The following is a 22,622-nucleotide window of genomic DNA, read 5'->3' on the forward strand; positions in this document are numbered from 1 at the left end:
CTAGCGAGCCTCTGAGTGGCGATGTCCACCTTCTCTGGGCTGCAGCCGCCCCCGCTCTAGGATTATAGGCACACCTGGGGATATTGGAGAATTAATTCCAGACCACCAATAAGGGAATATGGCAATAAAGCAAATGGAATGAATTTTTTGGTTTTCTAGTGGGTATAAAAATCCTGTTTATACTATACTGTGGTCTATTACGTGGGCAATAGCATTATGTCTTTAAAAAAAAAAAAGTACATACCTTAATTTTAAAATGCTGGGGCTCCTGGGTGGCTGAGGTCGATTGAGCATGCCACTCTTTCTGGGTCAGGTCCTGATCCCAGGATTGAGCCCCGCGTCAGACTCGCGCTGAGCACAGAGTCAGTCTCTGTCTCCTTCTCCTTCTCCCTTGCTCGCGCTCTCTTTCTAAAAATAAAATCTTAACGCAGGGTTGCCCAAACCTTCAGTGTGTAAAAACGCGCCATGAAGCGACATGTCATAAGATGAATCGTGCCTCTATCGCATGTAATTAAAACCTCTCCCAATTCTTTGGGACTCTGGGAATTAACCTAACACCTTAACTTATCCATATTTCTTTATTTTATTTTTAAATTTTATCTAAATGCAAGTTAGTTAACATATAGTGTAATAACAGTTTCAGGAGTAGAATTTAGTGATTCATCACTTGCGTAGAACACCCAGTGCTCGTCATTTATCTGCATTTCTTACAATCTTAGTAGAGGAACATCACTGTATGATGCATCCAGTAAACATCCCCATGCAGATGGTGGTCATCTGCTTTCGCTGCCTCAGAGTTTGAAATAATGTGCCTGCGGCCAGCGCTCTGAAAGGAGAGGACCCCGCAGTTTGACCCTCTGCCTTTGTACTTGGTGCCCCTAACCTGCTCTCCCCATTCTCTGGGCCCCCAAAGTGGACGTCTGAAATGCAATTGATTTTTATTTTTATTTTTAAAAGGTTATTTATTTAGTGAGAGAGCAAGCATGAGTGGGGGAAAGGGCAGAGAGAGAGAGGAGAGAGAGAGAGAGAGAGAGAGAGAATCCCAAGCAGGCCCTGCACCCTGATGTGGAGTTTGAACCCGCGAACCATGAGATCATGACCTGAGCCGAAACTAAAGAGTCAGACGCTTAATCAACTGAGCCCCCCAGGGGCCCCCCAGAAATGCAGTTGATTTTTGGACATTGATGATATGTCCAGACACATTGCATAAATCCTTTTCAAATTAGAATCATGGATCTTTATATGATTTTGAATAGTCAATGCACACAATTTTGGGATCCATTAATAATCAATACAGCATTATTCTATCCATTTAGTGCTTATCACTTTTTTTTTTTGCTTTATTTAATTGGCTGGTTACTTATTGAATACAAGTGGCAGCACCGAACATGGTTGTCTGAGTCTCCTTCACAGCACAAAGGTTTCAAGCTTTTGCCTGTAAAAATTATCCCTATTATAAATTGGCGATCTGTTTTATCAAAAGCTTTGCATCTGTTGCTATTGTCTTGCTTTACTATTTCTTATTTTGATGTTTGAAGTGTATTGATTTTGGATATGAAACTCACCAGGCATTCCTGAAAAAAAAAAGATACCTGCATTGTCATGACATGTTAACCTATTTTATAGATCGCTGAAACTTGTCTCTGGATATTTTGTTTAGGGACCTATACCTGAGTCCATGCGACGGAGCTCACCGTGATTTTCCCAGTTTGTAGTTTTCTTGCCAGGTTTTCGTGTTAATTTTTGTTTTTCTGGCCTGATAAAATGTGTCAGGGGAGCATTCCTTCTTTCTCTGTTCTCTGGGGAAGCCTGTGTAAGTTTGGTATGCGTATGTGTGCATGTGTGTCCACATGTGTGCTCACGTGTTTGTGGGTGTAGGTGTGTCCATATGCCCACGTGTGCATATGTGTGTTCACAGGTTCTTGTGTGTGTATGTGTGTGTTCATGTGTGTAGGTGTTTCTGTGTCTGTGTGTGCTCAAGTGTGTGTTCACATGTTCACATGTATGTAGGTCTGTCCATGTGTCTGCGTGTGCGTTCACATATTTGTGTGTGTTCACGTGTCCACATGTATGTAAGCCTGTCCATGTGTCTCTGTGTGCGTGTGTGTTACTGTGTTTGTGCGTATATGTGTCCATGTGTTCACATGTGCGTTCACATATTTGTGTGTGTTCACGTGTTCACATGTATGTAGGCCTGTCCATGTGTCTGTGCATGCATGTGTGTTCACGTGTTTGTGTTTATATGTGTATATTTGTGCCTGTGTGTCCACATGTGTGTTTGCATGTTCACATGTATGTAGGTGTGTCCATGCATGTGTGTGTGTATTTTTATGAGTACATCAGTGTTTGGAGGCATTCATCAGTGAAACTTTCCAGACTCAGTTCACTTTGTGGAAAAAACTTTAATTGTGTATTCAACATATTTTATACATACGGCATTTAGAGTTTCTATTTATCCCTATTCCATCATTTTGCATTTTTGAGAATTGTCCATTTCCTCTACATTTTCTAATGTATTAGCACAAAATCGTTAATAATATAATAATAAGTAATAAAAATAAACAATAATTCTGTTATGTATTTAAAGTCTATAGGATGTGATGCTGTGCTCATAATGTCCTCTTTCTCTGTCTCTGTCTGTCTCTCTCTCTCTCTCTCTCTCTGTCTTTCTTGGCATTGTGGCTAGGATTTATGAATATGTTTCATGTTTTCATGAATAAACGTTTTGGGCTTTATTGATTATGCTCTATTTTTTGTTTGTCTTCATTAGTAGCTACTCTTATCGCTATAATTTCCTTCCTTCTACCTTCATTTGGAATAATTTGCTATTTTTTCTAAATTCTTGGTACAATAGTTTATGCCATTGACTTTTTAGGCTTTTTCTTTTCTAATACGTTCGTTCCTGGTTGCTAATTTTCCTGCGCCGTAGGTCTGATGTGTAACATTTACATTATTCAGCGTAAGCATTCTCCCATTTCCATTTTGGTTTTCTCATTTCGCTCACGGATTATTGAGAAGTCTGTCGCTTTATTTCCAAAATGTAGGGGCTCTAGCTATCTTTGATGGCAGAATCCGGTCACTCCCAGAGGGTCCCAGGAGTTCTTACTGGTCTAGGTTAGGAGTCCAAGCTGGCTGGGGCCATTGGGCGGCCTCTGTGGGCAGCTCCTGCGCCTCCTGGGGTCCCCGCGGTCCCCTCCCTGGAGTGTGGGCTGTGGGGCCTTCCTGGGCTAGCGGATGGCCAGAGCAGCATACACGCTGGGCTCTGCTGGAGGCTCCCGGGCTTGGGAGGAATGGGGTGCACTCGTCTCCCGTCTGAGCGTCAGGCGGTTCAGCTGGGCGTAGGTCACATCTGGGGGGGCGTCAGATGCGGCAGCCTGCAGTGGGCGGAGGGAGAGGGGAGGTGTGTGGTTGGGGTGGGGCGAGCCTGGGAGCCTGGAGAAGAGAGGACCCACCTGACTGTCCATCTGCCTGTCTTCCTCTGCTTGTTTGTCTTCTGTGTCCGGCAATCCCCCCCACAGCGGGGAAGGAGAAGTGGCCGGTCCCCGACTGAGGCTCACCTGGGCATACGTCGTTCCTTGGGGGTCTCCATCCTCCGCGTCCTGCTGGGGACAGACAGTGAGGGGGAGATTCGTCTCCTTGATTCCACTCGACAGCCTCGGTGAGTTTTCCACACTGGTGCCAGAGTGATGCTTTCGAACTTTTAGGCAGCTTAGGTCAATCTCCTGGTGGACTCCTCAGGGACTTCCTGAGCCTTGGGGCATCTGGGTGCTTCCTACGGCTCTGAATCTGTTCCTGACACTGTTTCCTGCTCATTTGGCTCCAACCACATGGCCGTCACCCCCACCTTCCTGAAAACGCATGTTGCTGCCCAAGGACCTTTGCGCCTGCTACCCCCACCTCCTGCCTTATTTTCCCCAGCCACACTTTGCACTCCAGGACGCTGCCCACTTCCTCGCATACGGTCTGTCGCCCACGAGGTGAGCTCGCCGCGCGTGGGTCAGGTTTGCTCACTGTCGTGCCTGCAGCACTAGGTGGGGCCTGGTAAACGGTGGGCTCTCCGTGCACATTTGCCGGGCAAATGAACGAATGGGGCCTAGAGACCTGCGGGTGATTCCTTTCTTCACGCACCCTCTTGAGACCTGGGCGAGCACCCCAACAACCGGAAGTCCGACGGCGGGTGAGGACCAGTCAAGGGGGGCATGTGGGAGGTCCCGCGAGGTCACGGCAAGAGGCCCGGGGGTGCCCAAGGAGGGAGAGGGCACCCGTGGGACACCGCCACGACCGGGTGGTGTGAGGACACAGGAGTGTCCGTTGGTTTGCGTTTGGCACCAGGAGGGCCCTCGGGGTCTGCACGGGAGCAGGGGTCTCACCCGCTGGTCCAGCTCCACCCCCTCCTCGGGCTGTGCGTCTTGCACGGCGGCATCTGCTGGGGCAGAAAGGGGGGCGTATCTCTTGGCAAGGTCCCCTGGGCTCACACCCCACCCCGCGGTCCAGGGGCTCCAGTGGCGGCTGAGGGGCCGAGGCCACACGTGCAGGAACGCCGTCCGCACTCCCAGCCACCAGCCCCTCCCAGCCCCCACCCCCCGGGGCGGCCCCACTCCTCTCACAGAGGGACTCCTCCTGGGTGGCGGCAGCTGGCCCGGAGCTGGGGAGGAGATGGGGTGTTAGGGGGCATAGACGGGCAGGCGGGTGGGGGCCCGGGGGTCTGCGGGCACGAGTTACCTGTCCTGCAGGCCTCTGTCCTGGGGCTCTGGGTCTGCGGCCCCTGCAGGAAGTTGGGAATCAGCCTCCCCCTGGGCTGGGAGGTTACGACCCCCGCCACGTGATCCCAGAGGAAAGGAACCCTTCACACATATTGCCCGTGTTTCAACATCTCCCGAGACGGAAGAGAAGAAAACACCTTCAATTGGCACATGGGCGCCGACCTTAGGTGTTTTCTTTCTAGCCTCTCCGACGTGAGACTCTGCAGAAGTGTCTTTCCACGCTGGCCTTTCCCACGTCTGGTTTCCCTCTGGCTGGCGCCCTGAGCCACTCTCCATCCACCCGCGGGAGAGCCACCACCCCCTGGGGCTGGTCACCCCCGTCCCTTCTCACCCGGCTTCCTGCCTTTGCCCTGACGCCGGCGACGGACGAGGAGGACGACGAGGAGGCAGAGCAGCAGGACGAAGGCCCCCGCGGCCCCGATGAGGACGTACAGGAACCGGTTGGGACCTTGGGCAGAGCCACACCGTGAAGGAGCCAGTGATGCCATTTAACTGGGCGCCGGCTGTGTGCCAGGCACGTGCTGGGCTCTGGGCATTCACCTCTGACCCTGTCAAGGGTCACGCAGCAGGGGACTGCCGCCCCGCCCCCACCCCCCCACTCCACAGACAGGAAAGTGAGGCACAGGGAGGCTGATCACGTGTCCCAGGTGGCCCAGCGTGGAGGCGGCAGGGCTCGGACTGGAACCCGGGCTGTGGGTTCCCTGCGCTCTCCGCATGCTGCCCCCTAAGGCCGACACCAACGTGGGGCTCTGGGCTCCTCATCTGCAGGCGGGTCTGTCCCAGGGTCTTCGTCTGGGGCCGAGGGTCCTTCCAGATTCCCCTCACTACCTGAAGGCCCCCAGCCATTGTCCTCCCGCCCCTCCCCCTCCAGGGTCATCCCACCGCTGCAGAGGGTCAGGTCCCCATAGAATCCCGACCTGGAGGAGCTTCCCCGTGAGCCCTCCTCTCCCCCCGGAGGGGGCCAGAGCCACGGCCAGAACTGAGGGGAAATCTAATCTGGGCCACGACTCTCTCCTTTACACCTGGGGAAACTGAGGCCCAGGCAGGGGAGGGGCGTGTCCAAGCCAGTGTCTCCAGAGGTGCCTGAACTGATGGTGTAACCACCCCCTGCTCCCATGGACCCACCCGCCTCCTCCTGACAGAGACCTTCACTTGCCCGCAGAGGCTCCTGGGGTCGGGGAGGGTGGGGGGTGGGCAGAGGGGGCTGCCTCTTCCCCAGCTGGGCCCCCACCCTCTCCCTCTGCCATGACCACCCCAGCCCTCCTCCCCCGGCCTCAGAGCCCCTGGAGCCTGGTGGCCGCCCTGGCATCTCTGAAACACGGGAAGGAAAGCCCTGGACAGAAGCCACCGTGACTCACCAGCTGTTGAGCTGGGATCTGTGGCTGGGGGGCCGGGCTCTCCAGAGGATCCTGGGGGGAAAGGCGGTAGTAGAGGAGGGGGCTGGAGTTTCCCTTCAAGACCCTGTCTCTGCTTACAGTCTTCTCCCTCATGTGCCCTGCGGCCCCCAGGGCCCTCCTCCTCCACCTGGAGCATTGTGGTGACGGGGACAAGGAAAGGGGCAGGGAGGGAGGGGCGTGTTTCCCTCCTGTGCTCTGAGGGGCGGACCCCTCGGGTGACACTTCCCCTGAGCCCCTTCCATTATGTCTCAGCCCAGGGCTCTCTTGGGCACAGGGCCCTGAAGACAACATTGGGACACAGAGGGGACAGGGCTGGGGCCCCTCACCTGAGACCTGGAGCTCCAGGGGGTCACTGGGGTGTGACAACAGGTAGGGGAAGTTGCTGTATGAGCTGTAGCACCTGTAGGTCCCCCCCTGGGCTGAGGTCACAGGATTCATGGAGAATTTGGCCTGGTAATGTCCAGCTCGGTACTTTGATCTAAGACGCAGGGGAGGGTCGGCTGCCCCCTCCTTGGACAGAAGGAAAGTGTCCACAAAGCTCCAGGACTGACACAGCAGGGTCACATTCTCTCCTGAGGCCACCATGGGTCCTGGCTGCACTGAGAGGGAGGGTGTGTAGGAGAGCTGTCCTAGAGAGAGGAAGGCAGGTGAGGGGCTGTCCATCCTTGCTCTGAACTGAGTCTGTCTGTCTGTCCTCTGAGTCTCTCCCCTTCCCCTTCCCGTCTGTCTCTCTGTCTCTCTCCCTCCCTGGGGACCCCACACCCCTGACCCCAGCCACCACCACCTGGGACACCCCCAGCAGGGCCTGTGCAGAGTCGGGGGCCCTGACTGAACCCGTGTCCCCTCACCTGTGACCAGGATGTCCAGGGGGTCACTGGGGGCCGACCACTCGGAGGAGAGGTTGTGTCCACCATAGCACGTGTACCGGCCCCCGTGGGAGCTGCTCACTGGGCCCAGGGGGAAGTCGGCCCCCGAGAGCCCAGCCTGGGGCTGCAGGCTAAGGTGCTGGGGAAGGTCACGTGCCGCCTCCTTGTACAGAGCGAATCTGTCATAGCCGACGTCAGAGCGACACTGGAGGGTCAGCCTCTGTCCAGGGGTCACGACGGGGCTCTGCTGGGTCAGGAGGGAGGGCTTCCTGGACACACCTGGGAGACAACCAGTCGTGGATTGAGGAGCAGATTCTCCCCAAACCTCTCTTCTCCTGTCCTGACCCCCAGGTCTCAGTGTCTCTCACATTCTGTGTCTCTGACCTGTGAGATCCCGTGTCTCCCTCACCCCACCCTGTGATGGGGCTCCCCTGGGAGCAGAGCCTCCATAACTTGTCTGGTGGTCAAAACACGGATGCAACAAAAATCAGCTTCCCTCACCTGAGACCAGGAGCTCCAGGGGGTCACTGGAGAGTGACCACACGTGGGGGGTGTTGCTGTAATAGCCATAGCATCTGAAGGTCCACCTGGTGCTGGGGGTCACAGGGCCCACAGGAAACAGGGTCTGGAACTGCCCACTGGTGTGTCGCTGGGAGTCGAGGGTCCAGGCGGGTCTGGGTTCTCCTTCCCTCATTAGGACGAACCTATGGAATCCCATCCATGAGGTGCACTGGAGGGTCACCTTCCCTCCTGAGGTCACAACGGGTCTGGGCAGGGCTGAGAGACGGGGTTTGATTTGGAATCCTAGGAGAGGAGGAGGGGGCGTGTTAAATGGGGCTTAGATTCCACCCCCCACAACACCCCCAGGGCTGGACTGTGAGGGGAGACACGCTGGGAGGAGACCCCCTCCCTGAGGGCAGAGCCTGGGGCGGGGACCCTGAGGGGGTTCGCACCTGTCACCACCAGCTCCAGGGGGTCACTGCGCTCTGACAAGCCAGTGGGGCTCCGATAGTAACAGTGATATTGGCCTGCATACTGCTCTGTCATGTATATGATGGAGAACTTGGCCTTGTCCCTGGGCTCCACTGCGGGTTGTCTGTCCCAGGGCACTGAGTGTCCATCTTTATCCAGATAGAACTCCGCAGCCTCCAGGGTCCCCTGACACCAAATGGTCACAGCGCTACCCCAAGGGACCACAGAGCCTGGCTCAGCCCAGATGGAGGGTGTGGGGAGGGTCCCTGGAAGGAAACAGAGGCTCGGTCACAAGACCTTCCCCACCCACAGTTCCCAGCTCAACCCCAAACCCCCAGACATCCCTCTCCATCCACCCAGAACTGCTGTCCTCCATTACCAGCTGCCTGGTGGGTGACCCCCGTCCCCAGTGAGGAGGTGGGATGGGACACCTGGGGACACACTCACCTGCCTGCACTTGGGTCCTGGGTTCCACACTCAGACCTGGAAGACAGAGTCCCTGTGAGAGGATGGCCCCGAGTCCTGAGCAATACCCCTCCTCCCGATGACCCTCCTGTGCCTGAGGTCTTTGACTGCCCAGGGCCTGGTTGTGGGGTGGGTCCCTCCCAGACTAGGGCGTCCCCTCCCCTCCTGAGATCTCACCGAGGAGGAGCAGGGCCGTGAGGGTGGGGGTCATGGCGTCTCTGCCTCTGGCCCCGGCTGTGCAGAGGGAGGGACCTTGGTGCTTCGAGGACAGACAGAAGCACAGGGTGTGGCCACTTGGGGGCTGGCCTGCCTGGTCATGGGGTTGTCACGTCAGCAGCCCCACAGGAAGGGGAACAGCCTGTTTCCAGGGGCCCAACTCTGGTGTCCATGATGGTGCAGCAAGTGGACCCAAGGCTTCCTGAGATGTCCCATCCAGGTGAGGAGAGCAGGGCACGTCCTTCCCTCCCAGAGCCTCCCCTACGAGTTCTCCTTCATTCTCAGCACATCCCCGGGGGTCCTCACCTCCCACGGGGTCCCCAGGCCCCGGAGATGCTGCAGGGGGTGTGGGTTCCGGCTCCTCTGTGGCCTCATGTCAGTGCAGACACAGCTGTGACATTTGTGCATGGCTCAGGTCAAGGTCACCGTGGTGATGCACACAGAGGAGAAATACAGGGAAACAGGGAAGGAAACAAAAACCCTCTCTTCACCTGGGGCCGGGGGCTTTCTTTCTGTCTCAGCCTTCAGGGTCTTCTCTATCTTCCTGTGTCATCGTCCACCCCCCATCCTGGGAACACAGCTGTGAGTCCCTCCTGCTTCCCCAGTGCCCCTCATTCCTGGGGCAAAGCTGTCTTAGCCATTCTGGGGTCCTGCCTATAAACTTTAGGGGACATTTATTTGGGGTAGAGGTTACATTTTGAAGGAAAACCTCTTCAGCAAAATATTCCCGGAGCATCCACTGTCAACATGGCCTTGGGTGGTAATGTTCTCTCTCTGAGCCTCAGTTTCCTCATCTGATGCATTTTGTCCTGAACTGCAAACCCCGGGGTGGTTGTGGGGATTTGGTGCCAGGTGCACAGGAGTGAAGAGTCACTGTGAGTTTCCAGACCAGGCAAGATGAGCCTGGGCTGGGTCCTGATGACGTGATGGGATCCGGGGGTCCGACGCTGCAGTCATCTGTTTGGTTGATGCACCCACTGGAGACCTGGTCTGTTCTGAAACCCAATATTGCCACTCACAGTAATTCTGAAATACGCAGCCATGGACAAATGCAGAGAAACGGGAAATGAAATTTCCAAAAATGGAGTTGGAACCGCAGCAGGGAAGAGAGAACAAAGTTGAGTTCCCACTGGTGCCTGGGACCATGGAGGGATCATAGAGAGGGATTTTCCATCCTTGTGGACCCTAGAGGGACCCCAGTGTCTTTTCACAGGGGAAATATCCGGGCTCCAGGCAAAGGTTCGAAGCTGAGGCTCCCCTCCCCCATGTTTTTGGATGGAAGTCTGTAATACGTGCCCCTGGTCCAGATTGAGTAACCCTGCCCTGTGTGGGCTCAAACAGACAAAATCTCGTGCTGTTAGCTATGGGCATCTCTCCCATGTGCATATGCATGTGTCTGAAACTGACTCTCATGTTTGGATCAGACAGTCTCAAGGTACTCTCAAGTTGGGAGAAGTGTGAAGGTTAATACAGGGAAACCCCACAAAAAAAGGATCGTGAAGCCAGAAGGGGGATCTTGCTCGCTACACCTCTTGGTCAAGAATCACCAATCGCTCACCCCACAGAGGAATCGTCAACAGTACAAGATCCTCAAATACAGGCCCCAACAGAGAATGCTGGGAGGAGGCAAGAGCAGGTGGAAGAAGCCTTCGCTCACACTGGAGAATTCCTTTCAACATTCCCGTCCTGAAATGAGTCTGCTTTTTGGAGTCCTGTGTAAACAGTGGTGGCATCATCCTACTTCCCTCATTCACAATGAGGTAAATACAAATGTTGATTTGTGTTTATTTTTTATCTGTATGGAATCATACTTTTACGTTGTAAAAGTTGTCCTTTATCAAAACATATTTCAGGAAAGGAGTGTAGGATGGAAGTTGTGCAGACTGTGTCTCAGCTGACTCCCCTCACCAGCAGGAAATCCCAAGCCGCATGCGAAGCCTGTGACTTCACTTGCTCCCCCCACCGGCAGGAAATCCCAAGGACGCATGCGCAGCCTGTGACGTCGCTTGCTCCCCCCACCAGCAGGAAATCCCAAGGACGCATGCGCAGCCTGTGACTTCGCTTGCTCCCCCCACCAGCAGGAAATCACAAAGACGCATGTGCAGTGTGTTGCATCCTGGCCAGCCAGCTTTGCAGGCCTCACGGCAGTGCATGCATTGAACAGCTAACTGTGCCGGCTGAGTTCAGCTTCACTGTGACGATGAGCTCAAGGAGGAAAACAGGGGAATATGGTGAGAAAACATGACTCTTCTCCTGGTCCCTGATTGTGGGTTTTCTCCCTGCCAAGAGCCCTCATCATGGATTTCCCTTTTCTTGCAACAGCGCCCACACATCTTGCTAGAAACGTAGCCCCCTGGTGCCCCTTGTTTCTGTTCGCAGGTATCCCGGCATTGCTCTGGTCCTGCCTTCAGCTTCGGGCTCAGTCGGTTGGGTTTGTGCTCTGAATATGAAGGGAAAACTGACCTTTGTGTAAAGATTCAACTATCAAAAAAAAAAAAAAAGATTCAACTATCATCTAGTGACTGTGTGACTTTAAGAAATATCATCCAGTCTCTGAGCCTGAGTTTCCTCCTTGGGAGAGGTTTGTCATGAACCCTAGTGCTCAGAGCAGGTGTGGGGCCCGTGCTGTCATGTTCATGGGGTGGCTCAGTCATCACTAATTTCAGGCCAGATGAAGAGTCTTGGAAGAGGTGCATGAGAGGATGCATTGTCTGACTCCACTGTCTAGGTAGACAATGGATGGGCTCACTCAAGAGCCCTGGTTCGTTCCTAACACCGAGAGATGCTATTTATCATATTTCTGAAAAATGTAGCCACAGCCAAGTGCAGAAGAGGAGAAAAGAAAGTTCCCAAATTGAGGAACCTCAACAGATACAAGAGGTCAAAGCTGAGTGGCCACTGGTGTCTGGGACCAACAAGGGGTCATCAGTGTGGATGTTTCCCCTCTGTGTGGACATGAGAGGAACCCCAGGTCTTCACAGGCAAGGATGGGATCAGATCTCTGGTGAGTTTGGAGGCTGTGTTGCTCCCTTCTCCATTTTTGTGGTTGGGCACTGGGATATTTTTGCCAACAGAACCAGCCGTGGTCAGCACTGAGCCATGGCCCCATGTATGCAGAAGAGAATTCACTGTAGTGCAGGAAGACGTGGACCTCTGTGAGTGTGAGCCCTACATTGGACCCAACTATATGTGCAAGACACAACTATGCGTGGACACTAAGTTTGTGGGAGTGGATGTCACAGGGCAAAACAACTGCAGGCGTGCCTGCCTAATCGTGAATGACTCCCAGTGCAGCTGTAGGAGGAAACCTTTGTGGAAAATAAGGTGTGTGGAAATTCAGCCCTCCCAACAGGACTATACTGCAAAGAGGAGTCCTGATAAGAAGAAACAGTGCTACAAAGTCAATCTTAATGCTCATTGAGAATTCTGCTAATATATCCATGGACATACAGTGCCAGGAATATGTAGACTTATCTTAAATTAGGTATATGTTTCATATCAGAAAGATGATGGAGGAACTTGAATTTTAAAGAAAAGTCTTTATTTTTGAGAGAGAGAGAACAGGAAAGAGTGGGGGATGGGCAGAGAGAGGGGGACAGAGAATCGGAAGTGGGCTGTGGGCTGACAGCAGTGAACCAAGTGCGGGGCTCAGATTCACAAACCACGAGCTCATGACCAGAGCCGAAGTGGAACGCTCAACCTATTGTGCCACCCAGGTGCCCCCGGAACTTGCATTTTTGAGAAAAGAATATGATTGATGCTTGAAGAGGCAATGATAGAAATGAGTTAGAAATTGTAATGGTGAAGAATCCAGTTGAATGAATACGTTCTAAGCTTTCATTCTGTCAAGGGGAAGACCTGCCTGAAGAGTTTGTCAGGAAGCTGGAACGCAATATTGAGGAAACTTTCCAGACTGCGGAATAGGCCAGAAATGGAGATTTCAGGTACTTGGGAGTAGAATGAGGAGGGCCAAGGTCACATCTACTGTGTCAGGAAGAAAGGACGGAGAATGCTGTCTCCCAACTGCCCAAGAGGCAAGTAATTTGAGTATTTTCCAAAGATGAGGAAAGACCATTTAAATGGTAGTGGATGCACATTTAAAAATAAAACCCGTATGTTGACACTTCATGGTAAAATGAAGAAATCCAGGGTAAATTAGATTTTAAAAATCGTACATTGAATTGTACCTGTAAAAATGGTTAATGTTATTCTTTGTGAATTTCACCTCAATTGAAAAATATGCAACAGAGGCTTGTTGGGTCTGCAGAAACGTCCTAAAATTACTTCCTGGGGAAAGTGCAAAGGCCACCTCCAGGCCACATTTCCCAAAGGTAAAAATGGGTGCCAGAAGCTACTGACAAATATCCCCAAGGAATGAAGTGTTGGTAGGGAATTGTATACTGAGCCAAATTACTACTGAGGCCAATAGTGAAAGCATCTGGAGAGACAAATTCGTAAATTCTGTGGAATCATGTCACCCCATCTGCCCTGTTAGGACTCATGTCCCACATGTTAAAGTCACCAGGTCAGGGTGTGCCTTCAAGAGAGATGAGGAGGGGTTGTGGGTTCTTTCCTCAACCACCAGATTGATTTCCCCTCCAAGCATGTGCATTTTGTCCTCTCCTTGAAAAGAAAAAAAACTATGAAGTATCTGGATAAAGAGAGAGAACACTATCTGCCAAAGGAAATCTTTGTGGTGGCTTCCAAAGTCTCCCATACTATCCAATCTTTCCCCAACCTCATATAATTAAAAAGTTTATAAGTGTAATGCCTATTTTGAAAGCTTGTTTGTACTAATAGAAAGTCATTTCTTTAAAATCTTGTTGGCCATTTTGTTCTGGTATTTAGATAGAATTTAAGGTACTACTGAAATATGGTTATAAAAAATAAAATAAGGCATTTCAGAGCTGCAAAGTCTCATCTGTTTTACTGATTTCACACTCAGTGAAAGCAACACTACATGGTGTAATTCAGTTAGTAGAACAAAAAATCTGAAATGAAGGAAATAATATGAGATAGTGAGGGGGAAAATGGCAAAGATATAAACATTGGAAAATTACATGTATATATCCTTACACATACACATCTGTACTTAAGGAAGCTGAATCCAAATACCGAAATGTGTAGGTGAGAGAGAGACAGACAGAATGACAGAGCTTTTGAGAAATGTAAGTACTAAGAGTTGAGCCAAAGTTTGGGTCCTTTTACTAAAAGAGAGGAGGAATTAAAAAATTGTTCAAAATTATAAATGAGATTCCTGTAATAACATGTAACTACCTAAAATTAGAAGTACAATGTATATGGTACAAAAAACAGACACATAGACCAATGGAATAGAATAGAAACCCCAGAACTAGACCCACAAACGTATGGCCAACTAATCTTTGACAAAGCAGGAAAGAACATCCAATGGAAAAAAGACAGCCTCTTTAACAAATGGTGCTGGGAGAACTGGACAGCAACATGCAGAAGGTTGAAACTAGACCACTTTCTCACACCATTCACAAAAGTAAACTCAAAATGGATAAAGGACCTGAATGTGAGACAGGAAACCATCAAAACCCTAGAGGAGAAAGCAGGAAAAGACCTCTCTGACCTCAGCCGCGGCAATTTCTTACTTGACACATCCCCAAAGGCAAGGGAATTAAAAGCAAAAATGAATTACTGGGACCTTATGAAGATAAAAAGCTTCTGCACAGCAAAGGAAACAACCAACAAAACTAAAAGGCAACCAACAGAATGGGAAAAGATATTTGCAAATGACATATCGGACAAAGGGCTAGTATCCAAAATCTATAAAGAGCTCACCAAACTCCACACCCGAAAAACAAATAACCCAGTGAAGAAATGGGCAGAAAACATGAATAGACACTTCTCTAAAGAAGACATCCGGATGGCCAACAGGCACATGAAAAGATGCTCAACGTCGCTCCTCATCAGGGAAATACAAATCAAAACCACTCAGATATCACCTCACGCCAGTCAGAGTGGCCAAAATGAACAAATCAGGAGACTATAGATGCTGGAGAGGATGTGGAGAAACGGGAACCCTCTTGCACTGTTGGTGGGAATGCAAATTGGTGCAGCCACTCTGGAAAACAGTGTGGAGGTTCCTCAGAAAATTAAAAATAGACCTACCCTATGACCCAGCAATAGCACTGCTAGGAATTTACCCAAGGGATACAGGAGTACTGATGCATAGGGGCACTTGTACCCCAGTGTTTATAGCAGCACTCTCAACAATAGCCAAATTATGGAAAGAGCCTAAATGTCCATCAACTGATGAATGGATAAAGAAATTGTGGTTTATATACACAATGGAGTACTACGTGGCAATGAGAAAGAACGAAATATGGCCCTTTGTAGCAACGTGGATGGAACTGGAGAGTGTGATGCTAAGTGAAATAAGCCATACAGAGAAAGACAGATACCATATGTTTTCACTCTTATGTGGATCCTGAGAAACTTAACAGAAACCCATGAGGGAGGGGAGGGAAAAAAAAAAAAGAGGTTAGAGTGGGAGAGAGCCAAAGCATAAGAGACTCTTAAAACCTGAGAACAAACTGAGGGTTGATGGGGGGTGGGAGGGAGGGGAGGGTGGGGGATGCGTATTGAGGAGGGCACCTTTTGGGATGAGCACTGGGTGTTGTATGGAAACCAATTTGACAATAAATTTCATATATTGAAAAAGAAGTACAATGTATAGCTTTCAAACTGTAATTGTAGAAAACAAAACAAAAAAATCTTCTTTTCAGCTAATTGTTTATTTTTTAATTTAAATTTGTATTTTTAAATTCAGGTAGAATTAACATACGGAGTTACTTTAGTGTCAAGTGTCCGGTATAATGATTCAACAATTCTGTCCATTACTCAGTGTTCATCAGGGTGTGTTCTTAATCCCTTCACCACCTCCCTTTCAGCAACCACCAATTTGTCTCTGTATTTAGGAGTCTGGGGTTTTCTTGTTTCTCTCCTTTTTATCTTTGCTTGTTAGGAAAACATGTAAATCTTCATCTAACAAAAAGAAGGCTGGACAGTCAAAAGTAAGCTATGAGAGGCAGGGTATCTTAATACATAATAAACCAGTCCTTCAGTAAAGTGGCAGTGATAATTCAAAAGTGTTAACATATTACCACACATCCACAGATTAACTCATCTCCTCAAGGATTAGATCAAATCACCATCTCCATAAGAAGACTCAAATGTACTCACAATAAATCTCATCTAAAACAAAATCATTAAACATGTTCTAAATCAATAAAGTGTGTCGGTCTGTGGTGTTATTATTATTATTTAGTGAAATTAGCTGCTAGCTATAACCAAAATTGAATATAAAACAAAAATGCTTTTATAAAGAAGTTATTTTTTTCTGTTTAAATAATTCGTTCACATATAAGATGCAGCACTTATGAACTACAATTGATCTAATCACATCTCCTTGAACTATGTAAGGCATAAGTCAATACATAATTGGAAAATTAATGCAACATTTGTAAGATCGAATCTGTGGATGCAAAGGAAATTTATTTATGAATAGACAGTACATGGGTGCCTGGGTGGCTCAGTGGTTTAAGCATCTAACTGTTGATTTTGGTTCAGGTCATGATCTCATGTGTTTGAGGCCCACATGGGGCTCTGTGCTGACAGTGTGGGGTCTCCTTGGGATTCTCTCTCTCTTCTCTCTCTCTGCTCCTTCCATGTTCAGGCTTTCTGTCTCTCTCAAAGTAAATAAATAAACATTTTTTTTGACGTTTATTTATTTTTGAGAGACAGAGAGAGAAAGAGCATGAGCAGGGGAGGGGCAGCGAGGGAGACACAGAATCTGAAGCAGGTTCCAGGCTCTGAGTTGTCAGCACAGCTCAAACCTGTCAGCTCAAACCCAAGAACTGTGAGATCATGACCCGAGCTGAAGTTGAAGGCTTAACTGACTGAGCCACCCAGGCACCCCAATAAATAAACATTTTTTAAAAAAAGGAGAAATGATACATGCTCAGAGTGATGTCACAGAAATGGTGACGTGGAGACCACAGACTCTGTCCCCCTGCAAAGATCAACAACTGGACAGCTACCCATGAACATAAACAGCGCTGGGAGAGTTCTGGAGTCTACTTGAGAAACGTCAGTCAGTAACACATTGGGTGTTGCTAATCACCAAAGAAATGCAAATCAAACCTGCCATGAGATATCACCTCACACCAGTATGGCCATTATCAAAGAGAGAAGAGACAACAATGCTGGTGAAGATGTAGAGAAAAGAAGATCCCGTACACTGTTGGTGAGACTATACCTTGGTGGAGCCAAGTATGGAAAGCAATAGGGAGTTTTCCAAAAAAATTAAAAATGGAACTTCTAGATGTTCTGTTAATCTCACTTTTGGGTATGTATCCAAAGGAAATGAAAACAGGATCTTGAAGAGGTGTCTACACTCCCATGAACATATAGCCGAGACCTGGAAACAACCATATCCATTAATGCCCATCAACGGATGAATGGATAAAAATATGTGGTACATTATCTATCTATCTATCTACCTATCTATCTACCTATCTTATTCAGTCATGAGAAAGAAAGAATTCCTGCCATGTGCAGGAACAAGGGTGGACCTTGAGGGCATTATACTAAGTGAAACAGATCAGACAGAGAAAGACAAATAAATAATGTATGATTTCACTTATGTGTGGAATTTTAAAAAGTTAAGCTCCTAGAAGCAGAAACAAAGAAGAGTAAAGTGGTGTTTAGCAGGGGCAGTGTGGCTGGGGGAAATGGGGAGATGATGGTCAAAGGGTACAAGGCTCCGGTTATAAGATGAATGAATTCTGGAGATGCAATGCAGAGCATAGTGATTATAGGGAATAATACTGTATTAAATCCTTGTAAGCTGCTTAGAGAATAGATCTTCAATATTCTCACCACAAATAAAGAGATGGTAATTATGTGATGTGAGGGAGGAGTTTGCTAAAGCCATGGTGGAGTCAATCAACCTTGTACACCTTACATTCTCACAACGTTTATTATCTGTGCTTTCACTCCACTGCACCTCCTTTCCCTTTCAGTCATCCTGTGACTTGAAGCTGAAGTGAGTCTTCCGTAGGCAGCCTATAGTTGGATGTTATTTCTTTCTATCCCTCAGTCATGCTGTCTTTTGATAATCCATTTACGTTGGAAGTGGTTGCTGATATGTGAAGACTTACTACTGCCATTTAATTAGTTGTTCTGGTTGTTTTGTAGCTTCTTTCATCCTTTCTTACTCACATGAGGGGATAACAGGATCAGAAAGAACAGATTCACAGAATGTCATATATGAGGAATTTTGATGTAGAAATTCCACAGGAAAGGGGAGCTACTTTTTCATCATGAACTTTCTCAAAATACCCTCACTGGGGGCCAAGAGGAGGCCAGGCATGCTAGTTACAGTTCAATCTTGGACCAAGACCCATAGGATGCCCACACTACCATCGAATGGGAAGTGGTTGGATCCTATCTCTGAAGTAACCCTCATGTCCGTATTGATGACCTCCATCTCAGTTAAAAATTGTAGGGCAGAGGCCCTGTGACCTTTCAAACCAGATGTGAGTCTCACAAGACCCCAATTCTGCCTGCTCCCCACCAAGCCCAAGTCCAGACAGTGAATTTGGTACTGGAGCACGACGTGGGGGAGGGAGAACCGGGCCTGGGAGTCGGTCCAATTTCAGTTCTAGTTCTGCCTGTGCCTGTTGTAGAGGCTGTGTGATCTGGGTGAGACACTTTCCTTTCCTGAGTTCTGTAAATGGAAAGTTTCTTCCTTCTTTCCACCACCCTGGGAAACAACCAACGTTTAGTGAGTAGTTACCACATCTGGTCATGTCACCAAGCACTGGAGATTCATGTTCTGTAGGAGGATGGTGTTGATAGCCAGCAGTGTTAACCCTCTGACCTTAATCTAACCACTGCGTGATGAGCCGATCTGCATTCCACGTGGTGTTGTGGGTTCTTGGGATCCACTCACACATTCCCTGTAACAAATACATTCATAGCTGAGTGGGAAGAGGCAGCGAGAGTTCTTTGTTGTTTTCAGGGCCTCAGAGGTTTGGGAAGTAGTCTGCTGTGTTCAGATGGGCTCAGTGAGTACATCCCAGGAGGACACATGTGTAATTATAACCTAGTGTGTGTGGTGTCTGGGGAAGGAGGAGGTGAACTGGGGTGAGTTTGCCTGTGGGGAGAAGCAGGCCCTGCCTGGTCATCAGCACGTGGAGTATCAGGTATAGACACGTGGGTCTCATGGGAGGAAGGTGGAGACAAGTGGGTGGGTTTTCTGCAGAGGAGGGTCGAGACAAGCATGTTTGGGATCATGAGAATAAAACAGTTCATCAAGGGGTGAGGTCTGGAGTGGGGACCAGAAGGAAGCTGATATGGTAACTCCAACATGATGTCTTGAATCTTTGTGCTTTACTGTGGTGCTGGACAGGGTCATGGAAAGAGGGTTCCAGGGCAGAGCTGTCTGGACTGTCATCATGTGAGATGTGGGAGTGAGGAATTGAGAGGTGTCCCACACCTGCCTCGGTTGACAGGAGGACCCAATGGGGCTGTCACAGGCTGGGTGACCCCAAGAGAAGAAGGATGGGGAACACTTTTATAATACTGTTCACTGACTTGCAGAGGGAACCACCCCTGGATCTGAGCTTGGGTTTGTAGGTTTGTTTCTCTTTCACACTTTCTCTCTCTGACCTTGTCTTCCTGTAACAGCAGCACCTTCTCTCCATCAAAACCTGAGTCATTCCTGCCTCCTCACTGCCTCTTGTCCCCCAGACAATTAGCTCTTTGTCCAGACTGTGAATCCTGTCTTTCACTTGGTGCAAAGCACAAACTGGAGGCAATTAATGCATATTTTAGTTTTGTTTGTTTGTTCATCCATATATCTGTTGGTGGACATTTGGATTATTGACACTTTTTGTCTCTTGTGAGTCGTTTGTGAGCATACATGCATAACTGTGGGCTTGATGACTTGTATGCACTTCTTTTTTATTTCTGTTTTTCATTGTGGTAAGAGCACTTATCATGAGATCTACTCTTTTTGCAGGTTTCTGTTCCACTAACATATTGTTCGCTACCGGCATGTGGTTACACAGGGATTTCTAGAATTATCTATGTTGCAGAACTAAAACTTATGCCTAGAAGTGAAATTTCCTGGTTATATGGTAATTCTGGGTTTAACTTTTTAATGACCTGCCAAAGGGTTTTCCACAGTGGCCGATCCATTTCACATTTCCAAAAGCAAAATGTGAGGGTTCAGATTCCTCCACATCCTCAATGACACTTGTATTTTTTTCCAAATTATAGCCAATATAGTGGGAGCGAAGTCGTATCTCATTGTGCTTTTATTTGAATTTCCTAATGATGAATCAGCTGAGACTCTTTTCATATGCTTGCTGCCCATTTGTGTATCCTGTTTGTGAAAATGTCTGTTCAAGCCACTTGACTAATTTTTTAAGTTGATTTTTTGTTTGTTTTTGCTGTTGAGTTAAAGGTGTTCTTTATATATTGTGAATACTACTCTCTGGTTAGATATTTGGTTTGTAAATATTTCTTACTATTTTATAGGCTGTCTTTTCCACTTTCTTTAATTTTTTTAGTGTTTATTCATTTTTGAGAGAAAGACAGAATGTGAGTGGGGGAGGGGCAGAGAGAGAGGGAGACACAGAACTCAAAGCCGACTTCAGGCTCCTAGCTGTCTGCACAGAGCCAGATGCAGGGCTCGAACTCACGAACTGTGAGATCATGACCCGAGCCAAAGTCGAACGCTCAACCAACTGAGCCACCCAGGCACCCCTGTCTTTTCCACTTTCGACTGCACATATATATTTAATTTTGATGAAATTCAATTGATCTGTTTTGTTTCTTTTACTACTTATCTTTTTGGTGTGGTATCGAAGGGACTGTTGCCAAGTCAAAGTTATGAAAGTTTAGTCTATGTTCTTCTGTCGGACTGTAGAACTTGAGCTCTTATATCAATCCATTTACAGCTAATTTTTGTGTGTAATGTGTAAGGATCCAGCTTCATTCTCTTGCAGGTGGATATCCAGTTTTCCCAACAAATTTGTGGAAGAGATTATTCTTTATTCACTGACTGGTCTTGGAACCCTTGTCAAAAGTCAACTTATCATATGTATAGGTTTATATCTCATACTCCAAAAACGTTCCATGCATCAGTGTATCTGTGTTGATGCCAATAGCACCCTGTTTGATTACACTGTTTTTAGTAAGTTTGAAATCAAGAAGTGTGTTCTCCAACTTCACCCTTTTCTAGATTTTGGGCATTGTGAGTCTTTTGCAAAGTTTTTTAAACATGTTTGTTTATTTTTGAGAGAGAGCAAGCAGGGTAGGGGCAGAGAGAGAGGGAGACAGAATCTGAAGCAGGCTCTACGCTGACAGCAGTGAGCCCGATGTGGTGCTCCAACTCATGAACTGTGAGATATTGACCTGAGCAGAAGTCATACGCTGAACCGACCGAGCCACTGAGGTGCCCCCTTTTGCAAACTTTGCATTAAAGATTTGTCTTTTTCATTTCTGCTGAAACAGCCTTTGGGACTTTGATAGGGATTGAATTGATCTGGTAGATTGCCTGGGAGAGTAGGTATCATCACTTTTACCACATCACTTCTTCCAAGCTGTGATCCTGGGATGCCATTCCATTGACTTAGGTCTTTTCAAATTTCTTTCAGCATATTAAAAAAAAAAACAAACCTAACATGTAAATATTGCACCTTCTCTGCTTAATTCATCCCTGTGTATATTGGGTTGCTTTTGTGATTGAATTATGTCACCCAAATGATACATTCAAGTCTTCATCCCAGGTACCTGTGAATACATGTTTTTTGGAAATAAGGTCTTCATAGATGTCATCAATAAGATAAGATCATATTAAATGAGGATAGAATAATCCTGGTTTTCATAATCTTACATTTTCACTCTCATGTTTGAACGTAAAAATACACGATCATTTGCAATCTATTGGTGTATTTTTACAGATATAGAATGTACAATTTTGTACATCCTACATAGATCATAAGTTTTCTGTGTTTCCTCTTTTCTTGCCTGTGCATATAATCTGATGATGATTTTTGGTTAATATGAGTATCTCTTGTCAGTGTTCTTGTGAATGAATTTTGGTATGTATGTATAATATTCTCTAAAGTTTGTAGTTCACAGCTACAAGAGCAGTAGTACACAGCTACTAAAGTTTGTAGTTCAAGCTACAAGAGATCACAGCTATGTGTCTCTCGCTGTAAGGAGAGAAGTATAATCCCATCTCTCAATTTCATGTAACTTGCATCCTACAAGTAATGTATTAGGTAGTGTGCTCACGTCCCTCTCCCATGATTGATATTATACTTTTTCTCTTTGCATCTCATCTGGATGTGCTGGAGCTTCGGTCTTGTGATTTCACTGAAACTGTGCCATAAAGAGAAGTAGAAACAATTGTTACATTACACATCAAATACTGGGAAACACCAGTGCACTTTGGGGCCAGCAGAGTGGCATTAAAGGGATCCTATGTTGGCTTGTACTGTTTTGTGACATCAGTTCTGCACATGGCTCCCCATCGGGACCTCACAGTGGCACTTTGTTATTGCTTATGAAGGGAGAAGATACACCAGAGACACTGGTCAATGCCACAAATTAGCATTTTGCACAGTGGGTTTCTCAGAGGCAGTGCAGACCAGGTGATGGAAGTGAAGCGATGCATAGAAGTTGTTGGGTATTTTGTGGATTTATCTCATTCAGGCTGCGTCTTTTTAGCTGATTTATGATTCTTTAAAACAGCCTGCATTAAAACATGAATAGACACTTCTCAAAAGAAGACATCCAGATGGCCAACAGGCACAGGAAAAGATGCTCAACATCACTCCTCATCAGGGAAATACAAATCAAAACCACACTGAGATATCACTTCACGCCGGTTGGAG

General features: G+C 47.9%; 1 protein-coding gene and 1 long non-coding RNA gene across 11 annotated transcripts; one reads left to right on the forward strand and one right to left on the reverse strand.

Moving 5' to 3' along the window:
- Positions 1–3,007: 3,007 nt before the first annotated feature.
- LOC124527768 (leukocyte immunoglobulin-like receptor subfamily B member 3) lies at positions 3,008–9,152 on the reverse strand. Of its 7 annotated transcripts, none has more exons than XM_047100979.1 (13): positions 8,641–8,741; positions 8,446–8,481; positions 7,980–8,264; positions 7,528–7,830; positions 7,009–7,305; positions 6,487–6,789; positions 6,122–6,172; positions 5,095–5,211; positions 4,723–4,765; positions 4,608–4,645; positions 4,371–4,423; positions 3,558–3,599; positions 3,008–3,374 (listed from the first exon to the last, which is right to left on the reverse strand). In XM_047100979.1, the coding sequence occupies exons 1-13, from the start codon at positions 8,672–8,674 to the stop codon at positions 3,228–3,230; spliced, it is 1,749 nt and encodes a 582-aa protein (XP_046956935.1). In that variant the 5' UTR covers positions 8,675–8,741; the 3' UTR covers positions 3,008–3,227. The 7 variants fall into 7 exon arrangements, with proteins under 7 accessions (XP_046956935.1, XP_046956933.1, XP_046956934.1 ...); XM_047100977.1 differs by having other exon boundaries at positions 3,558–3,602; XM_047100978.1 differs by having other exon boundaries at positions 4,371–4,426.
- Positions 8,730–11,722, forward strand: LOC124527785 (uncharacterized). 4 transcript variants are annotated; one of them, XR_006965985.1, is made up of 3 exons: positions 8,730–8,899; positions 9,701–10,439; positions 10,533–11,722. It is a non-coding gene; the product is annotated as an uncharacterized LOC124527785 (long non-coding RNA). The 4 variants fall into 4 exon arrangements; XR_006965987.1 differs by having other exon boundaries at positions 8,732–8,899; positions 10,104–10,439; XR_006965986.1 differs by lacking the exon at positions 8,730–8,899 and having other exon boundaries at positions 9,237–10,439; positions 10,533–10,910; positions 11,059–11,722.
- The last annotated feature ends 10,900 nt before the right edge of the window (positions 11,723–22,622 follow it).

The sequence above is a fragment of the Lynx rufus genome, unplaced genomic scaffold (assembly GCF_022079265.1).
Source record: "Lynx rufus isolate CCGP_SWC_20201006 ecotype Redwood Valley unplaced genomic scaffold, mLynRuf1.p SCAF_54, whole genome shotgun sequence".
Taxonomy (NCBI): Eukaryota; Metazoa; Chordata; class Mammalia; order Carnivora; family Felidae; genus Lynx; species Lynx rufus.